We start from the raw sequence: 12,537 nt of genomic DNA, 5'->3' as shown, positions 1-12,537 counted from the left end.
GGAAATGTTGGGGAAAAAAGAGTAATTTTAGAAAGAATGGGAGCGTCTAAGTAACGTTTTGATGGGGCATTATGTGAATTTATACAACACAGGAAGTGTATGGTAAATTTTGATAAACGCTGTCAACACTGAATTCGAAAGTAGATTTAAGTTTCATGAATTCTAATGGTTAAAATAACTTTTCCTTTCAGCGATTTTTGGCATATTATGGAAAGTTTGCAAAAACGTTTAGAGAGATTGTTTGTCATAGTGTGTCAAATTTATAGAACCTAAATGGTTTGGTATGGGATAAACGGCGAAATCTGGGTGGATTCATTTGCTTTAAATCGCAGTAAGCAGTTAATGTTTCTAAGGTAATAATTTGAGGAATAATGTTAATTAAATAATATAGCAAATGTATACATATATATATATATATTTTTAAAATATTTTATTTTTTATTTTATCTGCTTGAACTTCACAGAATAAAATAAAACGTGCATTTTGGCTTTTTGGTTTTTTGTTGTTGTATAAATCAAATCAGGCGGCCGAAGTTAAGGCCCCGTAGTAAGCGTTCAAAGATGGTTTGAAACGAATATATGTAAATACGAATGTTAGAGGGAACGAGCTCATATTAAAAAAAAACGATAATAATTAAGCGAAAATGGTAAAAAATATTGAATTAAAGACGACTCGTTTGAAATAGAGCAAAAATCTATCGACAAATGCTTTAGTTGCATTTAAAGATACACTGTGAATTTTTTCATGCCTATAACGGTTTCATGATAACTCAACACAGTGACAATTCAACACACCTTTAAAAAGTGATATAAACATTAGAAACGATGAAAAAAAAATTAAACCTAACCTAACCTACTTAACCCAGTTCATAAAGTTTTTGTTTCATCACTTTCCATGATTTTATATAACTTTTTAAAGATGTGATGAATTATCATTTTGATGATTTATCCGGTCAACTAAAATAACATATGAATATTTTTTTGGAACTTAAAGAGTTAACGAGAAAATTGTTATAAATCGGTAGAAATTGAGTACCTATGCCACATTAAAAGGGGTTTTTAAGTACAATATTTTGCACTTTAAAGCATTTTCTATAGGCTGATACTTTTTTCTGTGCTTATAAAGAGATTAACCAAAAATTATAGAAAAGGCCAACTCAATAATAAATATAATGAACAAGTCAATTTACCTAGTTAGCCATATATCCATCTTACCACTAAAATGTCAAATTCCACCAGAATACCTTTACATTATTACTATTTTTTTTCAAAATGGATTCATTCCACTTTTGATCATGTAATAAATAACCAATAACAACCGATAATAATAATTGTGCTCAATTCTTTCTCGATAAAATCTATTAGTAAAACATTGTGCATACGTAATTAAGTTAATGGTAGCGCACGAAAGCGAGAGTTAAAAGCAAACATAAATACACATTACAGATGGCAGAGTGATCAAATAGTAAGTATGCTCCTTTATATCTATGCTCTTTAAATATCGCAGACGGGAGGCAAGATGCCGTGGAGGTATTACTAGTAAGTATGTTGGGTTCACTGACAAGGAGACAGTTTAAAAAAAAAATCTATATCACTTTGTGGTGTCATTTAAAAAATATATTTATTTAATTTATTTTAGGGAAATCAACAGTTAACAAGATGTTTGGTTTATACGTGTGCAATTTACTTAAGGCGAAGCTTAATGCCAAATCACTATTTCGATTAATCTTTATAACGAATTGGTGTACATTATGAATAACAAAAAATATGCTTTAGATAAATTGACGGTTTTTCTATCGCTTCGCTCGAGTAGAATACAAATAAAAAATAAGTTACTCAATAAAAAATATAAATGCAAACTACTAAAAAATATTTTTCTTCAATAGAAATGTATGAACGCGTAAAGGAAACAACTTTTTAAAAATACAGTATTATAGCCAAGATTATTTGTGACAGTTTCACTTGACTAACTTTTTTGCATTCTTAAAAATTATTTACAAAATAAATAAAAACCAGTTTTTGCTTGAAATCGAACGTTTCTAGACTCCTTTTAGCAAGCGATTTTAATGTCTATTACCTACGATATAAGGTATACCAAGAATATACACATTTTTGGTTCGTAGCTTCCTCTTAACTGTGAAACCAATAATGGCGCTAACAGATTACTCCATAAGATCCATGGCTTGGTTGATTTCAGCATATAGCTCGCCATACAATCCCAATGGTAATGTATGCCGAGAGATATGCTGAAACAGGCCAAGCCACGAGGAAACATTTTATTTAATTATTGATATTGAAGAAAGACTTACTGCACGACGACTAACTTTACTTTGTAATGAATAAAAATGTGTGAGATTCCAGAGATATATGATGAGACAACAAAACATCCCACAAAGTTTACTCTTTGATGAGCCTTCCGGGCACATAGTTTTGGTGGCCGGGCGGAAAGGCTGATGAATGAAGCGTCGGTCTATGCAACAGCATCTCGCCATGCTTGATACGCAAGAGTCGGTTCTGCCTCCTAGGCGCGGCAAAAGATGTTTAGGGGAGACCGGGGACAAGAGTACCAATTTGGCTTTTACCATTTTCTACATCTTAGGTATAATGTTTATGAAAAAAATGCTTACACTCAACGGCGGATAATTTAGTTCTCTACCAAATTCTTTTTCTGAAAGTAGATTTAAGTTTCATGAATTCTAATGGTTAAAATAACTTTTCCTTTCAGCGATTTTTGGCATATTATGGAAAGTTTGCAAAAACGTTTAGAGAGATTGTTTGTCATAGTGTGTCAAATTTATAGAACCTAAATGGTTTGGTATGGGATAAACGGCGAAATCTGGGTGGATTCATTTGCTTTAAATCGCAGTAAGCAGTTAATGTCTCTAAGGTAATAATTTGAGGAATAATGTTAATTAAATAATATAGCAAATGTATACATATATATATATATATTTTAAATATTTTATTTTTTATTTTGTCTGCTTGAACTTCACAGAATAAAATAAAACGTGCATTTTGGCATTTTGGCTTTTTGTTGTTGTATAAATCAAATCAGGCGGCCGAAGTTAAGGCCCCGTAGTAAGCGTTCAAAGATGGTTTGAAACGAATATATGTAAATACGAATGTTAGAGGGAACGAGCTAATATTAAAAAAAAACGATAATAATTAAGCGAAAATGGTAAAAATATTGAATTAAAGACGACTCGTTTGAAATAGAGCAAAAATCTATCGACAAATGCTTTAGTTGCATTTAAAGATACACTGTGAATTTTTTCATGCCTATAACGGTTCCATGATAACTCAACACAGTGACAATTTAACACACTTTTAAAAAGTCACAAAAAAAGATGATTTTTTTTTAACCTAACCTAACCTACTTCCCAATTAATAAAGTTTTTGTTTCATCACTTTCCACGACTTTATATAACTTTTTAAAGATGTGATGAATTATCATTTTGATGAGTTATCCGGTCACCGCCTATAACATATTAAATAACAGAACAAACGTGTTTTTAATAATTTTCGGAGCTTGTTTGCGATTTTTTTTCAACCAAGGAAATTTCATATAATAACGTTTCGGCATAACAAATTAATAGATATTATCTTAAAATAACGGTTCCATGATAACTCAACACAGTGACAATTCAACACACCTTTAAAAAGTGATATAAACATTAGAAACGATGAAAAAAAAATTAAACCTAACCTAACCTACTTAACCCAGTTCATAAAGTTTTTGTTTCATTACTTTCCATGATTTTATATAACTTTTTAAAGATGTGATGAATTATCATTTTGATGATTTATCCGGTCACCTAAAATAACATATGTATATTTTTTTGGAACTTAAAAACTTAATGAATTGACGAGAAAATTGTTATAAATCGGTAGAAATTGAGTACCTATGCGGGGGCTTAAATGGCCACATTAAAAAGGGTTTTTTAAGTAGAATATTTTGCACTTTAAAGCATTTTTATAGGCCTGATACTTTTTTCTATGCTTATAAAGAGACTTACCAAAAATGTTCGATTATAGCAAAGTCTAACTCAATAATGAATGTGATGAACAAGTCAATTTTCCTAAATCAGCCATATCTCCCTCTTACCACTAAAATGTCAAATTCCACCAGAATACCTTTACATTATTACTATTTTTTTTCAAAATGGATTCATTCCACTTTTGATCATGTAATAAATAACCAATAACAACCGATAATAATAATTGTGCTCAATTCTTTCTCGATAAAATCTATTAGTAACACATTGTGCATACGTAATTAAGTTAATGGTAGCGCACGAAAGCGAGAGTTAAAAGCAAACATAAATACACATTACAGATGGCAGAGTGATTAAATAGTAAGTATGCTCCTTTATATCTATGCTCTTTAAATATCGCAGACGGGAGGCAAGATGCCGTGGAGGTATTACAAGTAAGTATGTTGGGTTCACTGACAAGGAGACAGTTTAAAAAAAAATTCAATATCACTTTGTGGTGTCATTTAAAAAATATATATTTATTTAATTTATTTTAGGGAAATCAACAGACAAGATGTTTGGTTTATACGTGTGCAATTTACTTAAGGCGAAGCTTAATGCCAAATCACTATTTCGATTAATCTTTATAACGAATTGGTGTACATTATGAATAACAAAAAATATGCTTTAGATAAATTGACGGTTTTTCTATCGCTTCGCTTGAGTAGAATACAAATAAAAAAATAAGTTACTCAATAAAAAATATAAATGCAAACTACTAAAAAATATTTTTCTTCAATAGAAATGTATGAACGCGTAAAGGAAACAACTTTTTAAAAATACAGTATTATAGCCAAGATTATTTGTGACAGTTTCACTTGACTAACTTTTTTGCATTCTTAAAAATTATTTACAAAATAAATAAAAACCAGTTTTTGCTTGAAATCGAACGTTTCTAGACTCCTTTTAGCAAGCGATTTTAATGTCTATTACCTACGATATAAGGTATACCAAGAATATACACATTTTTGGTTCGTAGCTTCCTCTTAACTGTGAAACCAATAATGGCGCTAACAGATTACTCCATAAGATCCATGGCTTGGTTGATTTCAGCATATAGCTCGCCATACAATCCCAATGGTAATGTATGCCGAGAGATATGCTGAAACAGGCCAAGCCACGAGGAAACATTTTATTTAATTATTGATATTGAAGAAAGACTTACTGCACGACGACTAACTTTACTTTGTAATGAATAAAAATGTGTGAGATTCCAGAGATATATGATGAGACAACAAAACATCCCACAAAGTTTACTCTTTGATGAGCCTTCCGGGCACATAGTTTTGGTGGCCGGGCGGAAAGGCTGATGAATGAAGCGTCGGTCTATGCAACAGCATCTCGCCATGCTTGATACGCAAGAGTCGGTTCTGCCTCCTAGGCGCGGCAAAAGATGTTTAGGGGAGACCGGGGACAAGAGTACCAATTTGGCTTTTACCATTTTCTACATCTTAGGTATAATGTTTATGAAAAAAATGCTTACACTCAACGGCGGATAATTTAGTTCTCTACCAAATTCTTTTTCTATGATTTTTCTAAATTTATAGAAATTAAGCTATAAGCGAATGAACATATCGGGGGAAATGCTACAACTGACCCCTACCCCGGGTTTAGTTGTACCAGTAGCGCAATTCAAATCAAAACACAGAATTTATGGATAAAGTTCTTCAATTTTAATAATTTCGGCGAGGAAAAACAGTTTTTTTTGTTGCTTTATTAAGTTACTATTCAAAATTTAAATTACATTGAACGTAATACACAATTTATCTGACCACAAGAAAACTCTTATAGATTTCGCCAGTTGAAGTGTTATCAAGAACCTTAACTATTGTAATGTAATAAAGTGACAATACAAATATATATTAATTTCATAGTATATATCATCAAAAATATACAAATAGTGCTTGAGACGCGAAAAGGAATATCCTTGATGAAAGAGTTAAATTGATGACTATTGGCATCCATCCTGCTTCTGACATCCACGGATTCTGGCCACTACTAGTCAATTGCAAGCAATAGGTCAATTACACAATGTTCATAATATTATGGCTCGTGTAAATACTATCGCAGGCAAAATTCCCAACACCGACAAAAATAAATATCAGCTGTCATGCTAACAATCGAAAGCTAAGTAAAATCTATATTAATCTGATTGGCAAGAGAATTCTGCCGGTCATAGTACATAAAGCTCAGCTGCATGTCTCTAATAATTATGATTAATGATACAGTTCGAAGAAAGAGTGATGAATAATTTTAGAGGGAATATATTTTTTCACAAGGCACGTCTATAGCCTCTCTAAGAGGTTAGGTGTGTGACAAGAGAAACTAAATTCAGTTTGCTCAGCTGTAAGTAAAAGATTATAACTGGGCAATGTTTGGTGCTCAGCAAGAAAATGGAAGCGCGAGTGTGAAAACTTCATACCTAATAAGGTCAGGTTTGTATTGGTTGTTGGGATTTTAGCACGAGACACATCAAAGGGGGATTAAATAAGTTTGAAGGATTATTTTACGTCACATATTTTACATACGTGCGATTCATAATTTCTTATGGTATTTGGTAATTATTTCACTAAAATTTCAAATTGACTGTCTCCATCAATTTTATTATTTAGAAGTTTTTTTTTTTTTTTTTGGTAAACTAATGTTTAAGACAAGATTTTTTATGCATAGCACAAAGGTTAACAATTATTTTACAAGCAATAATTATTCGCCTGAAACACTCATCCACATTGAAAAATCTACTGATAAAAGATACATGACGCCAACGGGACTTGAACCCGTGTCCTATGTCCGTGTGCTGTGCATAAAAAATCTTAAACCAAAAAAATAATAATTAATATTTGATAAGTTCTAGTATCTTCACCAAAAAATGTAGACAATTTGTCTCGACGCCATCTAGTGAGAGAGTTAGCACTTACAATGCCTTTCTCATATAAAATAAAGTTGGTTGTTTCAGGTGAAAAAAATTTAACAAGCAGTAATTGTTGAATGAAACACTAGTATATATTGAATTATTTCGCGGATAAGAGATAAGCCGCCATAGCTCAGTGGTCAGAGCGGTCGACCGGAAATCGAAAGGACACGGGTTCAAGTCCCGTTGGCGTCATGTATCTTTTATCAGGAGATTTTTCAACGTGGATGAGTGTTTCAGGCTAATAATTATTGCTTATAAAATAGAAGTTTTTTCTTCAATTTTTATTCCTTGCTACAAAGCAATCACGATTCTATGAAACAACCCGTCCTAACATAACTTGAATAGGATTTTACAGAACTTGAATTTTAACTTTGTAATTTGATGAATTATTCAAATTCATTAAATTACAAAGCATGTTAGAGTTATTATTAATGTAAAATAAGTGATTAACGAAATTAGAAAATAACTACGGTATTTAGGGGCTCTCATGGTGGTATTTTTAATCATTTAATCACTATTACCATGCAGAGAGGTACGGAAATAATTGGTTTAAAACTCAAATACAAAAAAATAGTCTTGAATATATTTGGTGATTATATGATGTTCTGCAACCAAGAAACAAACTTTAACAAATATATAAATATCAAACTATTGTCACAATATCGAGGGAACTATGTGTCCTTGTCGCCACAAAAATAAGTTTAAAAAAAACAATAATAATTACAGTGCAGCGTTTAACCAAATCCACCTCTCAACGGTGTGATTTAGGTGATTTTGTTTTAACACTCAATAATTAAAACTTCAACGTCCGACAATCATAATAAATCGTGACTCGTTTTTAACTATTTAATTAGTATCACCTGCAAAGAAATGAACTATTTCGCAACCAAGTGGGGGAGTAGGTAGTACCCAAAATTACTATCCTCCTTATACAGGGTTTTCCAATAAGAGGTGTTATTTTGAATAGCCCGCTATTTCGGTAGATGTTACTTTTGAAGCTGTCATTTTTTGACATTTGACAAGTAGAAACTACGCCATTAATGAAAATGGAACGATGCACGCTTCAACAACGCATTGAAATTATTAAAATTCACTGAATCAAATGAATTGAGTGAATCAAATGCAAATCATCATGAGTGATGAGGCCCATTTCCAACTCGTTGGCTTCGTCAACAAGCAAAATTGTCGCATCTGGGGCTTGGAAAACCCAAGAGTTATTGTTGAAAAGCCTCTCTATCCTCAAAGTGTGACTGTTTGTTGCGGTTTATGGTCCGGCGGAGTCATTGGACCTTACTTTTTCGAAAATGAGGCTGGAGCAACAGTTACGGTGAATGGATTGCGCTATCGAGAGATGATTAATGATTTTTTATGGCCGGAATTGGGTGGTATTGATCTGGACAACGTTTACTTTCAACAAGACGGCGCTACGTGCCACACAAGCAACGAAACCATTGATCTTTTACGATTGAATATCAAAATAACACCTCTTATTGGAAAACCCTGTATTAGCTAAAATACTTGGCATATCATTTGAGTATTTTACGTATTTCTGCGCAAATACATAAGTTACTATTAATAATCGACTGAATAATTGCGATTTCTATAGTTTAAAAGCCCATAAGACAGAAAAATGAATGGGGTCGTCGGAAGACCCACTCGGTTACAGACCTTTCGTTTGGCATCTTGGCCTGTCGAGAGTTAATGAGTATACACCATACAGGGAAATAAAGGTTCAATTATATATGGGTTTACATAATCAAAGAATTGGGTTAAAGTCAAATCGACGTGTGATGGAAAGATGCATTGAATTCAAAGACATCATCCGATAAGATCGGAGAACAAACAAATACCACAGAGGAAGCAATACACGCATTTTGTTGATTTCGGTTGCAACTCTAGTCTGGAAAACCATGACTGCCAAAACGGGCAATACCACTGAAAATTTACATTCAATCTTAGCAGAGGAATTACAGTCTTCTATTTTATTGCCTATATTTCGTACGACTCCCGGTAAACGGCTCAATTGAACGGTTACTCTTTTTTTATCAGGAGATATTTTAGAACAATGGCACCATTCAAATTATCCAAGTATTAATTGTTATTACATAATCGAAGACGTGAACGGCATCTGACTACTAACTACCTAGCATCTTATTTTTCTAGTACGATCATTCATACGCTTACATGGGGCGTATCGGGGGAGCCGAATCGGGGGAACCGTAGCGGGGGAATCGAACTGTACCGGGCGAGCACATTATTCTATCGTTCAATTGAATCGATTCTGTACGAAAATACTAAGCTGGTACCGTTACTCCCGCTATTAACCCTTCCAGCGTTTTAGGGTCATATATGACCGGGCGTCCATATTTTATAAAAGTATTTTTATCTTTTTTCTATCAAGCGGAAATACGTAATTTTTTTTCACGTTAGAAAGAGAAATAAAAATTCTTTCCAGTTTGCCTCAAATGTTTATAGTGGAATCCATTTAAAATCCTAAAAATAGCCACAAAGACTTATTCATATTTCGCGCCGCTAGCGTAACAATCGGTTTAACTTTAAAAAATATTTTTTTTATTATATGAACGAGATAAAAGTGAAGTTACAGTTTTCTTACATATTCCCCAAACAAAACGAACATGTTTTCGAAAGATATAGGTGTAACTTGTTTCCTCGGTGAACAAATAAAGTGGTTGTCAAAGTTCAAAATTGATTGTAACCAAAGTAAAGACAGAAAATTGAGCATTTATTTAATAATCTCGTTAGAAACTAATTTTAAATGGTGCTCATTGATGTACAATACCTGAATGATAGCAAATGCTTTATCTATTCCCATCCAGATGGAGCACGTATTCTTTCAATGATTATTGCAAAACAACTTCACTTTTATCGAAGGAAAACTGGTATCATATGGTTCTAATTATTGCCATTATAAAATTGCTATCTAATCTCGTAATCACCTTCAACATGTTATTATTACAGTGCATTATTTCAAGTTACTTTTTAATAGTCGTAACAGACACAAGGCATGACAAATTACGTAATATGAAATCAGAAGAGAAAACGCATTTCTTTGCGTTGGAAGTCGGAAGAAATTATCATGATCTTTTTTTAGGGCTTTTTTTAAATTATCTACATGCCAATCTAACGTTGGAACATGATATGATTAGTTGGATGACTGTCCCAACTGCTGCAAACGTCTGGATCCAGTGGGACTATGGCATACGCAATCAGGACATGCGGTCAGGATGAGGGTAGTGGAGAAGAGAAAGAGTTGAAGATAAAGGTGGGGAAGTACCTGTCTATTCAGATCCGGTCACCAAACCCAGCTAGAGACATTGTGGGGATTTGGGGCCCTTGCAATAACAGCGTATAAAATTATGCATAATTAGTAATTAGATAGTCCATACCTCCTGAAAGTAGTTGTTTGTACCAGACAACTACTTCTAGGGAAGTCACCACAATTAAGGTCGCAGACGTTTAAAGACAAAAATAAAATCAACTAAGCATCCATGGTGACTTACTACAGAGGCTCACTGTATACCTTCGGAGTAGACCGCAATGTCCGTCAGTTGAGGGAACTAAACCCAGCTTCTTTTCCGTGACCTCCGGCGTACCTCAAGGTTCTCATTTAGGGCCATTATTATTATTTAATGTGTATATACAAAATATTCACAAATGTTTTTATACGCTAATTACCTAGCACATGCAGATGATAAAAAATCAAATCGAATATTGCTTTAAGCATCATTAAAGTAGTCTTCTAGCTAAATAAATAACAATATTCTTACCTCATCCATCCTCACTTCGTCCATCCTTAGTAGTTCCTCCGCGGACATGGCTCCCCTGTCTCTCTTCAGTTTGTCCTTCCTATCCTTCTTCTCTTTCCTTTTCCGCTCCTTGTCCTCTTCTTCCCCTCCCCCCACCACCACCCCGGCTTTCTTCATGAAGCTGAACATGGTGGTTTAACCTGAAAACAACACAATACTTCCATTAGAAAATTTAATATAAGGCGCATATGAAACAATTGAAAGATGTTAAAATATGAAATAACGGAAAATAAACAACTAAGAAATTATTAATGATGTCTAAAAGCCAATATAAAGTACGATCTTTATGAACCACCATTTCCAGAAAAAAATATTTAAAAAATATGAATAATTTATTACAATATTAGATCTTTATCTGTAGGTACGCAGTTTGGGTTTGTTTTTTAAACAAATCTATAGTTTTACTCCGAGATTGGTGAAATTTTGCACACTTGACCTTCAAAACAAGAGAAATAATGTTTACGTGAGATTTCGATAAACCACCCCACCTCCCTTTTCCAACCCCATAAAGCAGAATTTAAAACATCATGATGAATTTTTGCAGGTTCAAATCTGATTACGAAAAATTCTGTGTAAAGCCCGGGCAACGCCGGGGACTTCAAATTATTATTTTAAAATTTCTAGATTACGAATAACCTAACATTATGTAAGTTGGTGGGAAAATATTGCTTGTTCAATGATGGAGGTCGTAGCTAGCAGAGGATTGAACACACGCCGTCTGAGTGGGAACCCGACGCGTTTGTCCACTGAGATACTAATCGATCGTCATAATATGAGATGCCTTATTTTACACATACAAATTCGGGGATCCCAATGTTGTAGTAATTTTATGAATTTTCAATTTACAAAAACCAAAAAAAAAAACAAAAATTAAAACTTATAAAAAATAAAAACTTTCTTCTACAACACATAAATACTTGTCACACCTATACATAACCACGTAAAGACCTCAGCACAGGTTCTCCTAGTGAGGTATTCACAAACATACAATATTACTCACATACAGTTTCACCTTCTCAAACCTACCTTACACACAACATATTACAGTTATAAGCTTGAAATATATCATGTATAAATATAAATAATTATGTGAACACTGTAAATATTATATAGAAGTAAATAAAATAAATTTAAAAAAAAATCAAGTAAATATTCAAAAATCATTTTTGTCAAAAAGTGGAAAAACAACATCTTGGCTTTACGCCATCTTTATGAAACAGCAGAAAATATCCATGTGAAAAACCCGGAAGTAGGCATAATGGCGTGAAGAATATGGAATTAGGGAAAATTAGACCATGGAATAGCTGAAGGGAAACGTTAGAATTTGGAAAAGCTTAAATGAAAAACAAGAAAACCCGGAAGAAGACGTAAGAAATTAAATCAAATAAAATGAATTATTTAGTTGAAACGAGTAGTAGGAAAGCTATACAAGTTATCACAACATTATAAGAATTAGCCCGTCGCCCCACGGGTCGGTAAGCAATCGACATAAACCAAATGCTTTAAGACATTGCGCAGAAAAGTTCCACACTGAATTGCGCTGCAGATCGTTACCTTACAATAGTGAACATAATTTTCTGCGCAGTGTCTTGCAGCATTTGGTTTTTGTTGATTGCTTACCCACCCGTGGGGCGACGGGCTTTGAGACGAATAGCCTACATCAAACATTTTGAAGGTAAATATTTTAATATTTTACAAAAAATATCTTTTTTGCCAGTTATGAGCTTTAAAATATTACAACGAATTATTTGTTTGTACACACG

The 12,537-nt window shown here is 33.2% G+C and overlaps 1 protein-coding gene across 1 annotated transcript in view; it reads right to left on the bottom strand.

The window, feature by feature from the left end:
* The window catches only part of Mhcl (Myosin heavy chain-like), a 403,602-nt gene that overhangs the window by 368,666 nt on the left and 22,399 nt on the right, over positions 1 to 12,537 (bottom strand). The window contains exon 2 of the mRNA XM_089645046.1: positions 10,736 to 10,914. Coding sequence (XP_089501172.1) covers positions 10,736 to 10,903 — 168 coding nt within the window. The 5' untranslated portion in view covers positions 10,904 to 10,914. The remainder of the gene's footprint in view (positions 1 to 10,735; positions 10,915 to 12,537) is intronic.

The sequence above is a fragment of the Hesperophylax consimilis genome, chromosome 22, assembly GCF_061612785.1.
Source record: "Hesperophylax consimilis isolate HC1 chromosome 22, BYU_Hcon_1.0, whole genome shotgun sequence".
Taxonomy (NCBI): Eukaryota; Metazoa; Arthropoda; class Insecta; order Trichoptera; family Limnephilidae; genus Hesperophylax; species Hesperophylax consimilis.
This window is presented reverse-complemented; position numbering and strand designations above follow the sequence as displayed.